Genomic DNA, 21,934 nt, shown 5'->3' with positions numbered 1-21,934 from the left:
GCAATGTTACTAATTTGTAAGTGAATCTGAGTGGAGTTGTGTCAAATAGTCCTTTTAAATCATTTCTTTTGACTAATTTTGCTTGACTAATTAGCAAAGCACTTGACTTAGAGGTAAAAACTTACTTTTTTTCCCTGTCATCTCTTTTTATTTCACACAGAGGGTCCCCAGACAGAGAGGGTGGTGTGAGTAACATTTTTTTTTTACATTACATAATAAGTTCCGTTCTCTTCATATGGAAATTAGTCTTCAGTACAAGCATGCAGTCTTTCTGAAGGTAACTGAATCTGGTAAATAGGAGATAAATTATTTATTTTCTCTGTTCTTTTTGCCTGCCAGGAACCCCAAGTGGTTGAGTCGGTACTGAACTCAGCTGTTCAGAGTAGATTAGCAGCTAGAGTTGTGTGTAGAATTTAGATGGTAATAAACATCACAGCTTGTTCTTTAACTCATCAGCCTTCCAACAATGTTTCAGCTGATTGAGAAGGTTGAAAGAAACTCTTCTGTAAACTACTATCTGGGAATAAAGACAGAAATAGTTACTTATTGTATCACCCTATAACACTGTTTTGGGCAACATGTTTTATTGTGATTTGTATCCATTCAGATTTCAATTATGTGCACAAAAACAAAATGAATCCTTCAAAAGTGGCAAAAAGACTGATTACATTATATTTTTGAATTCAAGAAAAAAGAACTGTTGTGGCACTGTGTCCAAAAATAAATAACTAAAGTAAATGAAGTCAATTATTAATGAAGAGTTTGCTGTAAAAGAACCAAAAAGTGCTGTTCTCTAGGTAGCATCGGAGTAGTGGAGTCTTACATAACATACTTTTCCTTCAGTGTCTGTGGGGATTTTGATAAAACAGCCTGTTTTGTTTCAGTCTCAGAAGAGGACAAACGGGGCTCCTAATGGCTTCTATGGAGACATCGACTGGGACAGATATGTAAGTATTATTTTATCCTTGTTTCAAACTGTGTTTTAACTTCTTCTGCACCAACTCGCAAACAAAATCGCTGCCTTGTTCCAAATTGTATTTAGCAAACGTTTTGTACACATTTGTGTTATTTTAAAATCAGTGGGTTGATAATGATTTTGTTGACCTGGTAAAAGGGATTAAAGGTTGTAACTGAAATAAAACAGTTGACCTATTGTGAGTTTTATTATTTTAAATCATACATTTTAGAGGATAGTGACTTTGTCAACTTTCTGGAGCAGTTTTCAATCCACAAGGAACTTTGCAACCTGAAATCTCAGCTTACAATATCAAAATATAAACACAGCAGCAGAGCACAGTGGTTTCATTATAACTCACATGTGTTTGATAAAAAAATTAACTCTATGTGTTTCAGAACTCCCCTGAGGTGGATGAAGAGGGCTACAGTATCCGACCTGAGGACGAGTCAGAGGCAGCAGATATCCTCAGCACAACTTCAAATGTTATTAAATGTAAATGTCAGAAATCTGTCAGTAGAATTGTTATAAATTGTCTTGGTAATCAAATATGATTACCAAGAATTAGTGTCAAAATATCACACTAATCATGACACTGACTCTTCTGATTGTCTATTCAGTTGTTTTGCTCTGTTCGATTTTTATCACTTTTAATTATTTTACATCAGACTAAAATTTTTATTATATTAAAGCCGTGCAGAAAATGGATTTTTGTTTTTATGTAATAGTGTAATTGAAGTGAAAAATTGCATGAACCGCATGAGGGTAACATTTTCATTAGGGACAAAAAGAGGTTTTGTGTCACAGAAATGACTGACCTTCTCAAAATTAATTGAAATGAGATTAAAATCTTTAAGTTTTGCAAGAGTTGTTGGTTCAGAACGGACATAATCACAGACCTTTTATGTTCCTTGACGTTGTGCTCCTACCTACCACCAAAAAGTCCCACTTCTTCTCTTCTGATGAGTCTGAGGAGGAGGAGGACCACAGGAAGAGGTTCAAAATCAAAATTAAGCCGCTGCCGGCTGATTGTGTTATAGCGGAACCATCATTTGATGAGCTTAAAGTCTCCATAGGCAACATAGCTCTGTCCCCGTCTCCTATGGTGAGTAGTCTTAATGTCATTCTTCCTGCTGCTTTTTTATTAACAGACAGCCATATTAATACAGTTTAAGTGGTTGTCAAGTGTGAAGATCAGTGACATGGATGTGAATGTGCTCTTTTGTTCTACTGATACAGCTTCACTTTTTATGTTATTCTCTGAGCTATTATTTTCTCTAAAATATTTACCCCACTGTGTCATTTAACCACCAGTATGTTTCAGCCACAGTATCCAATCGTGTGTAGTGTCCTCGGGTTTCATACTTGGTTTGTTAGCTGGATCTATGCTCCTCTGATTTGAAGGGTCTGCAGATTTATGTGATAGCTTGAATTTCATAATTTGTGAGGATTATGATACTCGGTTAGTGCTGTCAGAGACTTCTCTGTTCTCTTTAGTTTGGTGTCATTTATTATAAGGAATATATCCTATTATAAAAAGTAGCAGTGTGTGAGGCTCATTTAAGGGGTCCAAAGTCAAGCACACAAATCCTTGTTAGAGTTCGTGGGTTAGCAGCAGGAATCTTATGCTTTGGCCTTTTTATGGCTTTTTGACTTCAACCCATCCTGTGTTTTTCATGGAGGTGGCTATCTTAGGTGTCCACCTTGAATAATTTAGGTAGGAAAGTGGGCACAATGAACTTGTGTTTCAGTCTGCTACACAATGATATTACTTGTGGTCATTTGAGCTTCTGGCCTCAATAATTTAACTTAGCTTCAATGTGTTCGCCTGCAGACTGCGAACCTTATCAGGTGTGAAGGTCTTTTCATGCTCTCATTGGTTGTTGGTTGGACCTGTGTGCCAAACACTGTATATATCAGTGATTCAGTTTTTTAAACAGAATGTTTGCATCAATGTGGGAGTTTGTTAAAGGTCACAAATTCAGACAACAGATTATTTATTAGTTTTGCATGTTTGTTGCTGGCTGGAATAAGCAGTATTCAGATATGATTTGGATTTCGTTTGCAAGTATTTTATTTATTTAAAATTGATTTTAGCTGTGGTCTTTTTGTGCATTGTGGCAACAATAAGATATATATATTTACCATTAATTGTTTCCGGGCAAAGTAACAGATGTACACAAACTTGTGAAAAGGCTGTGATGACACAGGTTTTTACACAAAATATTTAAGCAGAATATGTTATTCTCATGATGTTAGAAGATGAAGTGGTTAACATATTTATAACGGACCAAATAATACCTGATTGCATTGACTAACCACTTTGCTAAAACTGACTTAATATGCATTTTAGATTATAGTGAATAACCCTCCCCATGCTGCACAAATGCTTTGCTTTGCCAATGCTGTAAAAATCCTCCTCCCTGTCTTTTAAACTATTAAACTCCTGTCGTTTTTTAAAAAAAATCTCTCTCTTACTGTTTGTGCTTTTGCTGCCTAAAATGATGCTAATCCCTGTAGAGGAGTCCGGTAAGCCTCTGCTTTCTTTATTTGTAGTTTATTTCCTAACTCTTCCTTAATTTAATCTTTTTAAAAATTCTCACTTATTTGCTGTATTTGTTGCTAGCTACATATGAGGCAAAATAATAAATCTGCTTGTAGTAACTGTGAAACTAATCTGCATTTACAAGGTGAATGGTCAATACTGACTAATGTTTCTTTGTGATCAAAGACACACTAAGTACCTATGTGACTGCTCAGCATTTTTCATGCCACTTGCATGTTGATTTGTTAGCCTCATGTGCACAAGACTCTGTGTGTAAAGGAGTTTCTGCTGACTGAGACTTGCTAAATCTGAATGTAATTAGGTTTGGAGTCTTCATGCTCAGTTTCTTAGTCTGAATAACAAGATTAAAAGTTCAAAAGAAGGTGAAAAAGGTCATACTCCAAATGAGAACCTTAAAAAATGCCTGGCATCATATGTTATTCCCCAAATCTCTCTTTTTAATTCTTAAATGATAGTTTTTGTATATGTTAGTTTATATTCTTAATTATTTTTCACTGTGATATACTATATATTTTAGTCATTTTAAAATCTACACGTCTTCTGAACTCAACTAAATGCTAACAGTAAAATGTTTTATTTATTGAATTTCAAAGTTAATCTCTAAAATAGCTAAGAGATTATCCTGAGTCATAAAACATAGTGCTGTTCTTCCTGTTTACATGCAGAAGAACAGCAGCAGTTGGCTGTGGGCCTTGTACTGAGCTGTGTCACTCCCCACTCTGTCCAATGAGATTCAGTTTTTCCACCAGCATGTCCCGCCCACTGTTACATCACCTCCATCACTCGTAGCTCACTGCACAACTGGAGCAAACACAAGAGGGAGGCTTGGCATGAGGTGGACCTGACGCAGGCAGATGGGGAGATTTCAAAAGAAATTGAAGTGACTAAAAGGGCAGATGTGAGGATAAACAGGGAAAATGAAAGGGATTGGGTGCCTAAGTTACAGTTCTTTTTACAGAGGAGTGATCAGGACATGGATGTTTGGATGTAAATGAGAGGTCACAGCTCCACAGGGTGTTCAGTGACTGCAAGTTGACAGATGAGTTTAGAAATTCAAGCAAATGTTCATCTTATAGCCTCAGACTGCTACAGCTTGTTGTCCTTGAACAAAAACACAGATATCTGTTTGAAATAGTCACCCTCCGAGAGAAAAACAAACAATACAGATTTCCCAAAAGAACTACTCATTCATATGCCAGGCCAAACACTCTTCTTCTGATGCATATGCTGTCTTCTTTACTGATTTGTCACTCTCTGATCAGGTATCTCTTCTCTCTTCCTTTTTGCTGGTCACAGAGACGTAGCCCGGTAAGTCTCTCTTCCTTCTGCTTTTCTGGGGTTTAATGGAATGTGTCATGTGACTCCCTGTGCCGTTTTGCTTACATTCTTCTTTATGTTCATTTTAATAAGAGATTATTCTTTTGTGGGTTTAATAACTGAAACACTGAGTTAGAACTGCTGTTTTTAATTTTATTTATTATGTTTAAGCAGAATATGAATGCACACATGTTTATAAGCTCCTTGGTGTGCTTGTGTTCTTGGTTTTTGTTTTGGTTGGCTTCTTGCTTTTTCTTTCCACTGGGTGAAAATTTTCACTTTTGACAGCTGGGCTCTTTGATGTCTTAGTTTAGTTTCTCCCCATCGTGTCTCTTCATCTGCTCCTGTCTCCCCTCCTGTCGTCTTACATCCTTCTGCATTTCTTGGACTTTTGTCTTTTCCTCTCAGTGACTTCACACTTGCACTGGGGAGTTTTGGATCATAGCTAGAGAGGCAATAACGTTTAGCTTGCCTTTTTATCGACAAAACCCTTGTCTCTTAGGTTTTTCACACTCTGACAATATCGATCTCACACTTTACCCGGTGCCAAGAGCAGCTTCTTACAACTTCAAAAGCATATTCCTAAAGCTCTTAGAAATGTCTTGCTTTGATGCAACAATCCGCTGCTTTCACTGCTGTTAACTCACTATAGACAGAAGTCACCATTTACTGACGAATGTGCAACCAATAAGATTATTGATTGTGAATTCTGGAGGAATCGATTTTCTTTACATCATTTTAAAATAGACTGTGTTTGTAATGATAGTTTTTCTTCGCTGTCTGAAATATCTGCTAAGATCCTTTATAGAGTTCAAGTGTTCAAATATTTCATTTGATTCAGTGTTTGTTCCTGAATTATCACCACTCACCAAACTATGTGCTGTATTTAGTAAAGCCTACTCCCGTCAGTCTGTGCTTCAGTCCGATCAGATTAAGTAAACTTCAGGCTAAAGTTTCCCTTTTGACCATCACTATTGTACAACTAGTCATCTATCTTAAATTAAACAGTATGATCACAGTTTCACAAAAAATGTTTAGAACAGAAAAAGGAAATTTGCATGTCTTGTACATGTAAGAAACAATACAGCATGTAAATGTGTGATAACCTTCTTTGAGTTTTAACATTTTAGCGTTATTCTCTTTTTCCTCTGTAACAGGGTTTGAAAAGGAACACATCTAGTAAGTATCAGCCTCACTGCATTTCAGCCCAGGCTCACCTTAAAAAAATAGAATTGAATTAAGAGAAAGTGCTGTAAATTTTATGTGTGTTGAATAGATTTGGGTTTTTTTTTCTAGCAGGTGAAGAAATTGCCAGACCGAGGCGCGCCATTCCTACTGTGCCCACTGTGGCCCCCGCACCAGCTCCAGCACCACAACCACCCAGGTATGGACCTCACTTCTCACCTCGGTTCTACTTGGAAATACTTTTTGTGGTGACTCCTCACAATGTGGTAATAAATTATATTCATTCCAGAGAATGTGGTCTCAGTTATTTCCGAAACTATGTGATAATTTCAGTTTATAAAAGTGTCAAAATCTGAGCTCAGTTATACAATTTAATGGATAGAAATGTTCTTTTGGGATTTTTTTCAATGCATAAAATTGTGATATATTCTTCCTTAGATAAGCTGAGACTTGAGGCACAGTATGCAGTGGATCAGCTAGTTTATGAATAAGTTCAGCTATTGAAAATATATTTTTTTCATTTAGTTTTGTTGTTTGTTTGTGTTTGTGCCTCAATGTGCTGCAATAAAGATTCAAAGCTGTCAGCCAAAAAACATCTACGTCTTTAGCACCTAATCCCAGTTAACTCTGGTATGAACACTTAAAAACAGTGTTTATAGCTGCCTTTATAGTCTTTGTGCTTAAGATGAATCATGCTGAATGGGTTCCTGTGGTTTGTTGGAGTGCCAGCGTGTTGTTGTCCAGTTGTTTTTCAGGTTATTATTGGTTTTCTCTGTTGAGTACAGTTAGTTTAACAATCATGCAGACTCACATGAGTCAGGCTTGGAGATTTGTCTCCCTGCAGCTGAGGACTATTCACAATATCTCTATACAACTCTATTCAAAATTAATTTAATGTCCTGTGTCTCCACAGTTTTTGTTGTTTGGAGAAGCTGGAAATATAGACACAAGTTTTTGTTTTTCATATTAAGTCCAAAACAGATACAAGATCAATTTTGTTCAGAGGCTCATAGCAGATTCATGTGTTAGCTACTTTTTATCTCGTGTTTTGTCGCTATTCATGGTACTTTGCTTTTATTTTAAACATAGAGCAGTCTCTCAAATAAGCAAATCTGTTTAAAATATTTTAAAGAGGACATTTTAGGATTGTAAGGGTTTCCCCTTCCCTCCTGTGTTCTGTAAAACATGTTTATATGTGTATATGTGAAAAATCTGCAAAGTTCCGTTTTTGTTCAAACTGGAAATAATTATTTTTACTTTTGAAATGGCAGAAACACTTTTTATTGTCCTGGCTTACATTTCTTCACTTGATTACATTTACTCTGCAGTTTTAGCACAACCAGCTGACCAATCAGAGGGGCCCTTCATGAGGAGGGTTTTAAAAAGACAGGGGGTACACAGATTTCAAATAAAACCTTTCTTCCTTCATTCTTTTCCTCTGTTGTCCATCTGCTGCTGCAGCAATCAACAAACAGCAGTCCTTGAAGACACCACAGCTTTATTTGGGCCTCCTCTGGAAACAGCTTTTGGAGAACAGAAAACTGAAGGTATCTGTTCTCCTTCTGTCTTTGTTCTTTGTTCATATCTGAATTGGTGTCTGTGTGTTTATTATTTCACAGAATATGTTTGTGTTGACAGATCTTAGTGGTACACTGAAATCAGCTTTCTGAAAACACTCTTACTGTCTCGTCGGCTGTCAGCTAAGCCTTACTTAGCTGTCATAACACATACCCCCTTTCTTGATTTCTCTCTTCCCCTCTCAGCTATTTCCATAATTATTCTTCCTTCAGACCTACTGTTCAGTTGTGGATTGAGTCCATCTGTCTTCCTCTAAGGTCAAAGTTGAAATCGTTGCCCCTGAGGTTTTGCTCATGCACATAGCGCAGTTTGCTAATATAAAAATTTGTCAGTCACCTGCTCACATTCAGCCCCGTAGGACTTTGTGATGCAGGCTGTTGAAGAGCTTTTAACTGTTATATAAGGGCCATTTCAGGCGTAACAAATATCATTTGGTGTAGAATCTCATTGCACATTAATTTAGACAAGTGTAACAACTCTGGGTCTATTTAAACAATAGCTAAGTAAGCCACCTGAATGCTACAGTTGTGATTATGATCCTCATGTTTGACAATATGAACATTTATATTCCACTGTGCCAGTCAAGCAGTTTGATTATGCAGTCTAATTTAACACAGCTACATTTTAATCTATCCTTATAAATATTAAAACAGTCAGTTCTTGCCAAAGATCGTTTTGTGTTCTGCTTTTTTTTCCAAAATTGTTAGTTGGATTAGAAACTCTGCAAATGACAGCTTGCAAAAATGTAACAAGGTCTAATCATCACTTCATTGTAATTTTCACAGAGATTGGATTGTTGCAGAGCTGTTGAATTACTTAGAGCTAATTAAAAAGTGTAGTTGTCCACAAAGGTTATTTATTTATTTATTTATTTGCTGATTTTGTTGGTACTGAAATGCAATTAGGCTAACAAAAGTACTTCTTTGTCCAAGTGATTTGACGCATCCTAGATGGAATAGTCACTGACTCACTTATTCTATTTACAGAGAGTTCACATGTAGACATGCTGTTTCCTGTCTGATACATTTTGTTTTACAAGCCCCAAAGAATCAAAAACCCATAAGTATTTTGCTGCCAATTCCCTTCACATGACCTTCTCTGTCCCCTCCTGACCTTAGTGGTTCTTTCTGAGTCCGATGTCTGGGGGACTTCTCTCCCAGAGCCTGAATCCTCTTTGACAAGGTCCTTCCCCACAGGAAGTAAGTTTCATTTTCCCTGCACACTGTGCCACATCTCCTCATTTCCCTGGAATGACTGCACAGACCCACCTGCTCACCTTGTGATCTCCCTCATCATCCAACTAAGAGATCTGCAAACTGTTCTGATTAAACTATGTGGCCATAATCCTCTTTATGTCCTTTAAACAGACAGTTGCTTCATTTCATCAGCCATTACACAAACAGCACTGAATATTGGGTGTATTCCATTACAGAAAAAGTTCAGTTCTCATTTTGCACTTTCCTTCCCCTGTTATTGCCTTCTCCTTACATTTGGCATGGTGATAATTTGTACAGTTTTGTGCTGCATGGTGGATTGTTTTGGGTTCTGAAGTTAACTGGATGTTTTTGGCAGGTAATGATAATACCTGTCATTTAAAAATCCAAACATTTGATGTTAAGTGGCATTGTTTGTCATTTTAATCAAATCTGTCAGTATGGTATGCAGCCCACTCTGAGCTGAAAAGCTCCTGCTATAATCAGTGTTGACTTTATGATGCTTTTGGTTTCAGCTCCTCCTCCACTTCCACCCAAGAATGTCCCAACTTCTCCCCCAAAGGCTGGATCCCCTTCTTCAGATAATTCTGGTGAGAAATCTACCTCCAGTTGAATCAACATGTAATAAAGCTTCTGTGCATCATCTCACTCTCAGTGTATTTGTGTGCCTGTTTGTGATGTTTTATCTCCTGATGTAAATTTGCTTAGCACACGTGTAAACACAGACTTTGATTGATCATTGGTTGTGTGTGTTTTATAAGCAGAAGCAGATGGGTCAAGCAGGAAGCCCTCCATAGCTGACTTGGACAACATTTTTGGACCTGAGCAGGCTCCCCCTGCTGGCGAGGAAACAAGTGACAGCTGGGTCTGCTTCAGTGAACATTCTCCCAACGGGCCACCTCTACCAAAGGACCCTGCTCCCCCACTTCCCTCTTCACCACCTCCACCAGAAGAACCAGCACCTCCGCCTCCACCTGAATCTCCTGCTCCTGCTCTACCTCCATCACCACCTCCTCCAAAAGAAGACCCTGCCCCCCCTCTTCCAACCTCCCCACCTCCTTCAGAGGAGCCTGCTGCTCCTCCTGTCCGTTCAGGTCCTCCCACACCTGAAGACCAACATGCTCCCACCACCTCTCCACCTCCTACATCAACAGAGTGTAAATCACCTCTGGCTTCCTCTCCTCCTCCCCTTACCTCACCTCCTGCTGTCCCACCTGTCCCTGCCCCCAAAGACGGTACCTGTGAGAAGGTGACCCCTCCCTCTGAACAGCCTGCAGCACACTCAGTCCCACCACCCCTCATCCTCTCTCAAGAGGAACAGTCCAAGAACACAAATGCCTCTAGTCCCAAAGAGGATGGAGTAGAAACTGTCACTTCACCTAAAGATGCCAGCCAGGAAAGTCGGAGTACACCTCCCCCACCTCCTCCTCCAACGTACCGTGCTGTGGTTTCTTCCCCAGGTCCCACATCAGGTACAAATAGCGGTAAGTAGCTCATCACCCCACCCAGAAAATAGTCTCTCATGTAAAAAATAAATGATTTTTTGTAAACTAAAACAAAGATCTGCAGACTTACTGAAAAACTTGCCTTTCTGAACCTTTTCACAAAAGAAATGATCACTTCCAGAAGCACCCTCAACAACTTTGAGCCCTTGTTGTTAAACTTGCACTCAGTGAACAGAGATCCTGAATTTTTTTAGCCAGAAAATAGATCCTGTTTTGACCCAGAAGAAATTGAATCAGTATTTTACCACAGGATGATTTAACAAAATGTTTTGTTTCAACTGAGTTGTAATTAGGGAACAGATTTGACTTGGGTCAGGGAAGTCTTTTTGTAGCTTTCAGTTCAGTTTTCTCTTGTTTCCAACCAGACTGTCCATCATATCAAAGACCATCTGCTTTGGTTAATTGTAAGAAGCCAGTGACCCAAATACTGGTTGTAACTAAAGTCTCAACATGAAGAATATTTTACCAGTTGCTATCCTTGAATGAATCTGTTCTTTTTTAGAAGTAATTTTTATTTTATATTATAAATAATAAGGTCCTGAGTGGGAAGTTGTGGGAGGTTATCCTGCTTTTTTTATTGCTATTTAAATATATTAATATGTTTGATCTTAGCTTCTTTTGATGAAATAATTCAGGTTTGTTTAAATGATGAAAACTTTCACACATAGCACTGCTTGGGAAGTTCCCATCGCTAATTTATCATAAGTTCAGAAAAACTGTCAGTGTTTTAATCCTGTGTTCACTTTCTTTTTAATTGAATCATTTTAACTGAACCTATGTTTGTTCCTGTTCTTCTTTTGCAGGTTCCTCCTCACCTGTCAGACCTGCCACTCCTTCGTCAGTAAACCCAACCCCACCTCCACCTCCCCCTCGCCCACCTTCACGACCCAAACTTCCCCCAGGGAAACCCACTGTTGGAGATGCGGTATGATGATTTTTTTCCCCCGTTTTTGTATCTTAAGTTTTTTGAGTTTTATGTTTGAATCAGTTACATTTCTTTTACTAACTGAGTTTAGTCACCGCTATACTTCTTTTTTCCCTCATTCTTGCCTTGTGTAAATTTTCAGAACCGACCATTCAGCCCTCCTATCCACTCAGCAAGCCCTCCCCCCATCGCTCCGCTGGCTCGGGCTGAGAGCACCTCCTCAATCTCTTCTACCAACTCCCTGAGCGCCGCCACCACACCCACTGTCAGCAAGGAGCTCTGTGTGTCGGTGTCAGGTGTGTGAAGCATCACTTCATGGCTCTGTGCACAAAAGCAGAGAAATACATAAGCCTCGCTTTAATTGTGCAACATCATGATTTATTTATTTTATTTATGAGCTTGCCATTTCCTTATGCTCAGTTTTTGTTGATTGAGTTATGCTCTAGTACAGTATATTTATTTATTAGCTTTTTATGTCTACTTTTATGTTTGCAATGGTGACAGTTTTTCAACTGACTGACTGAATGAATTAACTTTTTACTTTATTCATTAAGTAAATAATTAAACCCTCACGTTCATTATTGTGTCTGCTTTGGGTCGACACGAAGACGCTGTCACACATTCAGAGTGTAAGAGGGAGGTGAGAATATGAAGCAGGGGTGTTGATTTTACAGCGCACACATGCTTTAATGAGTTTGCACACAGCAGTTTATACTCCTTGATCTAACTTTAGAGTCGGTGTTAGAGGAGCCTGCAGTGCAGAGTTGTGAGTGGATATTTGCAAATCTCAGTAGACTGTAACACGGCTGAGTCATAGTTGGTTAAAAAAAAAGCCACAGGTATGAATAACCAGAATAGATTCCCTGATTGTTTCTGACATCTGTTGAAAATTCACAGTGCAAACTACATATAGAAATTCAGTCAACCAAGACTAGCATTGAAACCTTGTTTTGTAACTCTGTAGATTTGATTAAAATCTCTGCAGAGTTAATCCTAAAATTATTATTATTCATTGTAATTTGGTGCTTTACAGCAACAAAAAAGTGACTTTTTTCTAGTTCAAATGTTTTCTATATTGGCATTTTCATCAAACATTTCTGTTCTTTTTTACTTTTTTTAAATAATTTTATGCTTATTATTTTATTGTTTTTTTTTGTTTTTGGTTTGCTTATCTGTTTTGCTATTTTGTCTCTTTATTTGATCTTTTGCTTGTCAGAAGATGATGCTTATGTAGACAAACTGCCCACCTTTGAGAGACACTTTGATTCATTTGCAGGTATGGTAAAGTTCCCCTCTGAGTGAAGACAGGGAGTGCATGGAAAACCATGTTAGTCAGTATGAGATAAATACACAAATATTAATATAATAACTTAAAAAGAACTTGATATATGGAAATATATTTGAGACTATTGATTGAAAATAGTTATTTAACAGATAATCCAATCACTAGTGCTGCACTCACCCAGATAATCTGAAATTTGAAAATCAGAAATAATAATATAAATAAAAACTGGGTATTTAATGTATCATAATAAAACAAAGTTCCCTGATATAAATTAAAATTCTAAATTAAAATATTTGTTTTAAATATGTAGATATTTTATAAATGTGTTTATTGAAGCTCATTAACTCATCTTTAGGTTGTAAGTCAAGGTGACGATCATTTATTTAATGGGAATATATTTATTTAGGTATTTATCTCATATTGATTAAATGGTATTTTATAAAGGTTGTATTAAAGGTGCTCCTGTGTGAGTTTTCAATCTGTTTAATGTTTGTCAACCTGAACGCTTTCGATATGCAAAGGCAAAGAGCATCGCTGAGTGTTTTTAAAGGATGGAAGTCAGAAAGTGTGGGTATTCAAACAGTGACGCACATCTTTGTTTCTCCAATAACTTCAATTTTTATTCATCTAAATTTTTATAGAAAAATGCTCAAGTTTTGAATTATTTAGACATTATTTAAGATATTCATTGTTTAAATACCTACTTCTCAGTCATTTATTCCCATTTTTTTACTAAAATATAGGCACATATCACTTTTTTTTAAGTGGCAGCACTTTTCAGTGAAATCATTTTTCATTGTTTTTCTCTTGCCAGCTCATACCTTCCCACACAATTTCCTGACATCTAATATTATTCACTGTCTTTATCTTTCCTATCTACATGCCTTTTTACTCATTCCTCCTGTTTTAGGCTCACTGTCTTTAAAATTAAAAATAGGATCTGTTCAAGAAAAAGAAAGCTACGAAAGTTTAATTCTAAAGGTTTTTAAAATGTCTTTGTTTTTGTCCATCTGTCTGCCTGTGAGACTTTTCTCTCTGTTTTATGACTGTGCACCAGTCATGCCATGTCACCATGGCAACCTCCCATCTCCTCTCTTGCGACAGTTTCTATACTTTTTGTGCAGCGCAGACTCTCCCAGATACCTTTTGTTTTCAGTTCTTAAATCTGTGAGTGTATTTGAGTGTTTGTGTGTTGAGTGAATGTGTCTGAAGAGCTCCTCAACAGTGGATTCTTGAAATCCTCGCACTTCAAAACACACAATGTTCCACTGGCATGAGAACCAGGTCGAATTAGACAAGCAGCTGTTTGGTATTCATGCCATCCTCTCCGTACGACTGGAGTGCTTGACACAACCTCAAGTTCTCCCAATTTGCCAGTCTGGCTGTGATACCTCCATCTGCTCTCTCACTTGAGCCCTGACTTCCATCTTTCACTCCTATCAATCATGCACTCTCATGCCACAGAGACCAACATACCCCCACCCTCAATCAAGGCACCTGCCTTTGTGTTTTTTACATAAATCACTGCTCTGCTCCCATTCCATCACCTGACACTCTGTTAGTGTAGTGACTCTTTTATCAGAGCAGGTTTGTTCATGTGCCTTACAACAACACCAAAACAAGCTTACAATGCACTACATGGATGGTTTTAGTGTAAAGTCACCATTTTTGCAATAAAGTTCATCTTAAAAATGGAAAATAAGACCTTGTATACTGTTTAGTTAGTCTTATCTATTGATGTTCCGTACACCTTTAGTTGCAAGACACTGTTTCTAAGAGTTTTTACTTTTTGTTGCTCAAAGTTGAACAGAACGACTAATATCCTCTTCTGAATCCTACAGTTCACATGTTTTCAACTTTTTTAAAAGTTTTTTTTAAAAACAAAATCTCTTTTGGTTGTTAGGTGTTTATTTGTCTAATGACAACATCAGTTATTTTTATTTTCTACAATATTTTTGTTTAAACATTTTTTGGAGACCTGGAATGGTCAAATTATCCAGTTTTTTACAAAATTATTTAAGAAAGAAGGCAGTAAGTGATTTAGAAATGTGTTTTGGGGTTTTCTGATGTCTTAAAAATACTGTGGCTTTGCGGAAGAGGAATGTTAGACTAATATTTGACTTGTTCTGTTATTACAATTCATGGTAGAAGAACATTTTGCTGCTGGCAGAGAAACTTCTTTTAATCAAGCAAAGTTCAACGACATTTGTAGAAGAAATTCTTGTTTGTTTGCAGACTTACAGACTGGCTTTGAGAAACATTTGTTACTAAAGTTTGATTGGAATATTTTGATATTAGATTTAGTTTTTGTCTTTGTGAAGGTACACATTTGAGTTTTAATTTGCCTTTGAAGCCTTTCAAAGATGTTCTTTAACCCCCATTCATCCTTTAAAAAGTGAGAAAAAACATTTTTCTGTACCTCAGTCCCTTTCTGATCTTACCTGGATTTAGTCTTATGGCTGCCATCTGCAGGGTGTTTCTGTACATAGCAGTCATTCATAAACTGTTTCATAATCTGAAACATGGAAGTCTGCTGGAAAACATTAATACAGAAAGAAGAGTAAAGAAAGATCCACACAGTGTGAACAGCATGGATGCTCTTGGATGAAGCAGTGGGAATAACAGCCTGGAGAAGCGTCATTCTGTGTCTTGTAATGAGGACTGACTGTTGTCTTTGGAACTGGGTTAGAATTGTCTCCTGAGATGATCTTTTAAAACTCCGCAGCCACATGATCCCCTCTTCTGTATTGCTCAGCTCAGTACTTGAAAAAATCATTGTTGCCCACCGTCTCCTCCGTGAATCGCTACCTTATCGTGGTGGAGGAGTTTGGGTGCCTGAATGATCCTGGGAGCTATGCTGTTGGGGGCAACTGACCCCTGTAGGGTCTTCAAAGGCAGATTGGACCTAGGTGACAGACCAGACAAGGAGTGGTTCAAAACCACTTGTATGGACAAAAGACAGCAGCAAACTTGTTGTCCCTCGCTTGGACGTAGGTTACCAGGGCCTCACCCTGGAGACAGGCCTGGGGCAGGGGCTTGTCGACAAGTGCCTGGTTGGGCTCAGCCCAAAGGAGTTATATGGGGTTGCCTTCCTGTGGGCTCACCACCTGCAGGACCTTCTTAATCCCACCAGCACATCTTCCATGGAGGAAGCTGAGTCTGGGGACTTGGGTGGTCTGCCCATGATTGGAGCCAAGGTTCTGGAGGTAGTTATAAAGCTCTGCACTGGCAGGGCTCTGTGGGTGGACAAGATCTCCTTGAATTTCTCAAGGCTCTGGATGTTGCTGGGCTCTCTTGGTTGATACGCCTTTGCAACATCGCATGGACATCAAGGGCAGTGCCATTGGATTGACAGACTGGGATGGTGGTTCCCCTTTTTAAGAAGGGGAACTGGAGTGTGTGTTCCAGTCACACTCCTCAGCTAGTAAGGTCTATTCAAGGGTGCTGAAGAGAGTCCAGTCGATTGTCAAACCTCAGATTCAGGAGGAACAATGATGGCTCCATCCCAGCCGTAGAACACTGGACCAGCTCTTTACCCTTACTAGGGTCCTCGAGGGGGCATGGCCGTTTGCCCAACCAGTCTAGATGTGTTTTGTGGACTTGGAGAAGGAATTTGACCATGTTCCCCAGGGAAACCTGTGGGGGGTGCTCCGTGAGTATGGGATTGGGGGTCCTTTATTACAGGCTATTTTATCCCAATACTAACGGCACAAAAGTTTGGTTCGCTTCGCCAGCAGTAAGTTGGACTTCCTCAGGGTGAGATTTAGACTTTGCCAAGCCTGCCCGTTGTCACTGATTCTGTTCATGACTTTTCTTGAAAAAATCTTTCTTTTCAGCCAGGGGGCAGAAGGAGTCCAGTTTGGTGGCCTCAAGATTTTGTCTCTGCTACTTGCAGATAATGTGGTCTTGCTGGCATCACCGTGATGTGATGTCCAGCTCTCACTGGAGCAGTTCGCAATTGAGTGTGAAGTGGCTGGGATGAGGATCAGCACCTCCAAATCTGAGGCCATGGTCCTCAGTCGGAAAAGCATGGATTGCTCTCTCCAGGTTGGGAATGAGGTGCTACCTCAAGAGTTTAGGTATCTCTGGGTCTTGTTCAGAGGTGAGGGAAGAATGGCGTGTGAGATCAACAGGAGGATTGGTGCAGCTTCCGCACTATTGCATACTCTGTATCGGTCTGTTATGGTAAAGAGGGGTATGGGCTGCAAGGCATAACTCTCTGTTTACCAGACAGTCTACGCTCCTACCCTCACTAATGGTCATAAAGTTTGGGTAGTGACCAAAAAATGAGATTGCGGATATAGGCGGTCGAAATGAGTTTTCTCTGCAGGGTAGCTGAGCTCTCTCTTAGAGATAGGGGGAGAAGCTTGGTTGTTCTGGAGGGACTCGGACTAGAGCTGCTGCTCCTCCACATCGAGAGGAGCCAGTTGAGGTGGTTCGGGCATCTGGTAAGGATACACCCTGGACACCTCCCTAGGGAGATGTTCTGGGCATGTCCAACTGGGAGGAGACCCCGGGGAAGACCCAGGACACGCTAAAGAAATTATGTCTCTCGGCTGGCCTGGGAACACCTTGGAATCCTCTTGAAAGAGCTGGAAGAGGTGGCTGTGGAGAGATGTCTGGGCTTCCCTGCTCAAGCTGCTTCCCCCATGACTCGACTTCGGAATAAGCAGCAAATAATGGATGGATGGATTGATGGATAGATGGATGGATGGATGGATGTTGCCACCCTCTAGCTGCACATCTGGCCCAGCTTTGTTTCATGCATGCAAGCATCCACAAAAGACCATCCTACATCACCCATCTTATCACATGTCCTGTCCTGGCGGTGTCCCTCCTCTCCCCCTGGCCTTCACTTCACTGTGATGTCCAATAGACCAACCATGTAAGACTCATGCTTCTGTCCTTCTCTCCCCTCCTCACCCACTTCCCTCCCCTGTCATCCCTCTACCTCCTCGTCCTTCTCTCCTGATCCCCCACCTCGCCCCTTCCACTGCCCTTCCACCCCACACAGAGAATGACCAGCCATCCCTTGTTTGGTTTGACAGAGGGAAGTTTTATTTAACCTTTGAAGGTAAGTTTGCTCTGCACCGGGGTAGCGTGCACGAACAATTACACTCTTCCAAGGCTGATTTGTGCAAGCTTTGCCCCTTCTTATCCCTCTTTATCTCCTAACTTTCACTATGCTAAATTATACCTAAGCCCCCACCCCACCCCCCTCATTTGCGCTCAAATATCTGGTGTAATAGTTTTACCTTTTTGTCTCAGTGTTTTTGAGCCCTATTTTATCTGCACTGGCTTGCCTATTTCATTGAAGAGTCATCTTTCTTTGTGCACTTTACTAATCACTTTGTCATTACTTTTTCCCTGTTGATCTTTAGCTTTTTTGGTTTCTAATTTTCCCTGATCTTGTTAGAGTTCTTCAGCTGTACATCTGAAATAAGCATGCATTTATCTAGCTTTTTCCTGGTCTGCCTCTCTCACTTCTTTCTCATCTTGCAGTGCTTATTCAGATAAAAGCAAGCATCACTGTATAATGAAAGAAGAGGAAAAAAGAATCGTGCATTAGATTTGAAATAAATGCGACTATAATTCTGAAGTTTTTACAGTCAAAAAGCAGAGAGAAATGTGTCCTTGTCACACATAATTTGCTGTTCCATCTTACTAACACTGGTATCTGTGTTCATTTTGAATAACTTTGAAATGTCATTTCATTTCATTATTGTAGTATCCATCCACTTCTTCATCGTTTCATCCCTGCACTGTTGGATAGGAAGAGTGTAAAATCCTGGCCTGAAAGTTTTAATGTTTTTTGTTTTGTTTTGATTTTTGTGCTGAAACTGTAATGTGTTAATCTCAAATTTAAACCAAGATTTCAATTTTTAAAAATTGTAAATATGGTTTTAGCTGATCTGTAGCAATGAAAAAAAGATAACAATGATCTTAAAGTGGTTTTTCAATGAAAATCACATTTATTTGTTGACTTTATGGTATACTAAAAGAAAATATATCTGTATGTGTGTGTTTTTGTGTTGTTTTTAGGCTGCTCCCGAGGACCTAGTCCTCTCACCATGGGGGCTCAGGACACCCTCCCCGTGGCCGCTGCATTCACAGAGACGGTCAACGCCTTCTTTAAAGGAGCCGACCCCAGCAAGTATGTATAAAAAACCCAGACATTCCTGATTGATGCTGAATTTCACAATCAAAGTTACAAAATATATACTTTTTTGTTTCTTTGGTTTGTGCAGAAGCTTTAAAAGATATTTCTCAAAGTGATTTGCTAAATTTTGTATCCTTAATTTTAGACCTCAACTTAACACCTAAAATACTGTAACAACTACGACTCCCCGTAGTTTCCTGGAGGCACAAGACATTTCAGCAACTTTAACTTCATATTTGAGGCGTTTAAGTGTTTTCAGTTGTTATAAGAGTAAGATTGTTTAAAAATATTTTAGATAATTATAAAATCTCAGTCTGTTGTGAAACTTTCAAAATCTGTTGATATAGTTTTCACTGTAATTTACAAAAAGAACGTGTTCTGTAATTGTTGCCAAATCCTTTGATAAATACTTAAGATTTTTGCTAGCTCTGTTATCGGGTGAAATCTTAAATAACACTATTATAACAATAAAAAAATTGAAGCACTTTATAATCCATAGCAGGTTAAAGTTGTATAGTAGCTTTGGCGTTGTGTATTCGTTATAATGATACTTTCAGGTGACGTTGCCCACCTGTGCACAAAGCAGAATAAAGAAGACAGAAAGTTACAAATTTTAAGCTGATTCTGTGCATCCTTTCCCTCTCCTCTTCCTCTCAGGTGTGTTGTGAAGGTCATAGGTGAGATGGTTTTATCGTTTCCGGCGGGAATCACGCGGCACTTTGCCAATAACCCATCCCCCGCCGTGCTAACTTTCAGCATAACCAACTACAGCCGATTGGAGCACGTGCTGCCTAACCCCCAGCTGCTCTGCTGGTAATGTCTTCACTGTTGTCTTCACCAACAAACCTAACCTTCCTGTGTTTGCATTAAAGTTTTACAGTATTCTTCACATGTTATGATTTAAATCTGAAGCCTCTATGGTCTAACCTCAAAATTCACCCTAAATGTTTAACAAGAATGTAATATTTTAACTAAACGTCTTAAAAACAGTCAAATGTGTGGTTTTAAAATATCTTATCTTTAAAAGTGAAATTTGTTTTTTGAAAATATAGTTTTGCTTTAAAGATAACATTTAACAGAATTTTTCAGCTGACTTTTTTTGATGAACTGAGTTTTTCAATTTATGCTACATTGTTCATAACGTCCCAACATTAAAATATTGTGTGTTTTCAGTCAATATGTTCAGCACTGCATGTATAAGATGTGAGCCAGATAAGCACAATTATACACACAACTTTGTGGGTTATTATGTTAAAAAGGTTGATTAAAAGATTCACTGTCTGATTATTTTTTAATGGCTGTTAAACTCAATAAAACCTTCAGAACCCTCTACAAATGTGTTCTGGTGCACTCAGCTGTTGCATCGGCTCCTAATGGGTTAATCAGTGACTACTGAAGATGAGCAAACTTTAGTGAGATCATTTTACACAATTAAACTGAGTCATCGTCAGATACTAAGACTTTACAGATAAATTAAATATTATGAGTCATTAGAAAGAGGAAGCTTTCATAAATATCTGACAAATTAAAGAGTCTGAGACAAGGAAATTCACTTAACCTGAAGTGTAAAACAAATAAAAATATATTTATGTAAAAGTTATTTATTTATTATTTAATTTTTGTGTCCCTTTGCGTCCCTTGGAGGGGCACAGACCACCTGAATCAGATTCTACAATTATTCACCTATTGTGAAACATTTAAACCAGTATTTATGAGACAAATTTGTTTAACATTTAAGTCACACCAAGCACTAAGTCATTAAAAAGATATTTTTGTTTTTAGTTTGCCACTAACTGTGGGTTTTGTTGGTAATTGTCAAAATAAAAAATGCTGGCCAGTCCTATCAGTTTTCATTTTACCTAAATAAATCTGTTTTTGCTGCTTGGAGTTCTGCTTTGTGAACTGCCTGTGTTGTGACGGCTGTTTTCCACGTGTTCCCCCACCACGCAGTGACCCCAACACAGAGGCCAAGGCTGATGTCAAGGACTTCTGGGTGAACATGCCAAACCTAATATCACATTTAAAGAAGGTGGCAGAGCAGAAGCCGCAAGCGACATACTACAACGTGGACATGCTGAAGTATCAGGTTCGCTCAGCCTTTGGACAGATGTTTTACTGTAAAGTTATTTCCCTGAAAGTGTTTTGGAAGGATTTAATGAGATTGTTGGAATCAAATAATAAATTATGTGATCAGATATCAACGCAGGGCCTTCAGTCGACTCCTCTGAATCTGGCGGTGAGCTGGAGGTGTGAGCCCACTAGCACTGATCTGAGGATAGACTACAAATACAACGGAGAGGCCATGTCGACGCCAATGGCCCTCAACAACGTCCAGTTCCTCGTCCCTGTGGATGGAGGCGTTTCAAAACTGCAGGCTGTCTTACCTCCGGCTGCATGGTACGTCCACACTGTCACTATGTGTTCCTGCTCCTGGGAAATCATATAAATAAAATAAAAACAGAACTAAGTTTTCATTCAAATACCAAATTTTTAAATAAGTACTTTTGTTTGCTTGCGTTTTTAAATAAATGGATCTTCCGAAATATTGTTCTGGTCTTCCTCACTGAGTTTATGTCTGTTTTCTAAAATCCCGACAGGAATGCAGAGCAGCAAAAAATCCTTTGGAAGATTCCTGATATCTCCCAGAAATCCGATAATGGAGGTAAAGTTACCAGCTGTAGAAGAAATGTGGCAAAATCTGTTTATCAGTTCAAACACAGTGGTCTTAGACAGAAGCACAGTTTGAAGCTTTTTTTCTTAACTAAAATCACCCAACAGGAACCATATTCTTATGCTGCAATCATTATGTCCAACTTTATAAACCAACCACTTAGAAATCTACATTAAGTGATGCAACATGCAGTCAGAAGCATCTATTTTGCCTTTTTAATTAATAAAAAATAGGAAAAAACCAGATCACCACATATTTGTTGCTTTAGATTGGCATAAAAATAGTGAGACCAAGGTTTTCATATCAACCATCTTGTTTAGTACTATAAGCATGAAGCTTTTAATGAGACACTGTCTTAAAACTCTTTGTGTTTGTAAATATAATAGTTAGAATATTTCTGTAAATGATGTTAATCTAAGTACAAACATCCAAATAACCAATGACAAACTAAAAATAAAAAAACTACAGTAAAAAAAAAAAAACAAAAAAGCAGGTAGACCTAAGCAGATTTATTCTTTGATAGAGCTGAACTGGATTTATTACTGGAGCTCGTTGAGGCAGTTAATGAGGTCA

The 21,934-nt window shown here is 38.6% G+C and overlaps 1 protein-coding gene across 12 annotated transcripts in view; it reads left to right on the top strand.

Moving 5' to 3' along the window:
• The window catches only part of sgip1a (SH3GL interacting endocytic adaptor 1a), a 51,734-nt gene that overhangs the window by 24,566 nt on the left and 5,234 nt on the right, over positions 1-21,934 (top strand). For 4 of the 12 annotated variants that reach the window (XM_037974071.1, XM_037974069.1, XM_037974070.1 and 1 more), the window contains 20 exons: positions 161-185; positions 885-947; positions 1,354-1,417; positions 1,885-2,060; positions 3,476-3,484; positions 4,818-4,829; positions 5,996-6,017; positions 6,135-6,222; positions 7,485-7,570; positions 8,720-8,800; positions 9,331-9,405; positions 9,574-10,299; positions 11,124-11,245; positions 11,388-11,541; positions 17,545-17,604; positions 18,573-18,684; positions 19,348-19,503; positions 20,641-20,776; positions 20,885-21,087; positions 21,288-21,352. In XM_037974071.1, coding sequence (XP_037829999.1) covers positions 161-185; positions 885-947; positions 1,354-1,417; positions 1,885-2,060; positions 3,476-3,484; positions 4,818-4,829; positions 5,996-6,017; positions 6,135-6,222; positions 7,485-7,570; positions 8,720-8,800; positions 9,331-9,405; positions 9,574-10,299; positions 11,124-11,245; positions 11,388-11,541; positions 17,545-17,604; positions 18,573-18,684; positions 19,348-19,503; positions 20,641-20,776; positions 20,885-21,087; positions 21,288-21,352 — 2,435 coding nt within the window. Of the gene's footprint in view, positions 1-160; positions 186-884; positions 948-1,353; positions 1,418-1,884; positions 2,061-3,475; positions 3,485-4,817; positions 4,830-5,995; positions 6,018-6,134; positions 6,223-7,484; positions 7,571-8,719; positions 8,801-9,330; positions 9,406-9,573; positions 10,300-11,123; positions 11,246-11,387; positions 11,542-12,461; positions 12,522-17,544; positions 17,605-18,572; positions 18,685-19,347; positions 19,504-20,640; positions 20,777-20,884; positions 21,088-21,287; positions 21,353-21,934 lie in introns of all 12 variants that reach the window. The other 8 variants (XM_017420477.3, XM_017420488.3, XM_037974067.1 and 5 more) reach the window with 8 other exon arrangements.

The sequence above is a fragment of the Kryptolebias marmoratus genome, linkage group LG24 (genome assembly GCF_001649575.2).
Source record: "Kryptolebias marmoratus isolate JLee-2015 linkage group LG24, ASM164957v2, whole genome shotgun sequence".
In the NCBI taxonomy this organism is placed as follows: Eukaryota; Metazoa; Chordata; class Actinopteri; order Cyprinodontiformes; family Rivulidae; genus Kryptolebias; species Kryptolebias marmoratus.
This window is presented reverse-complemented; position numbering and strand designations above follow the sequence as displayed.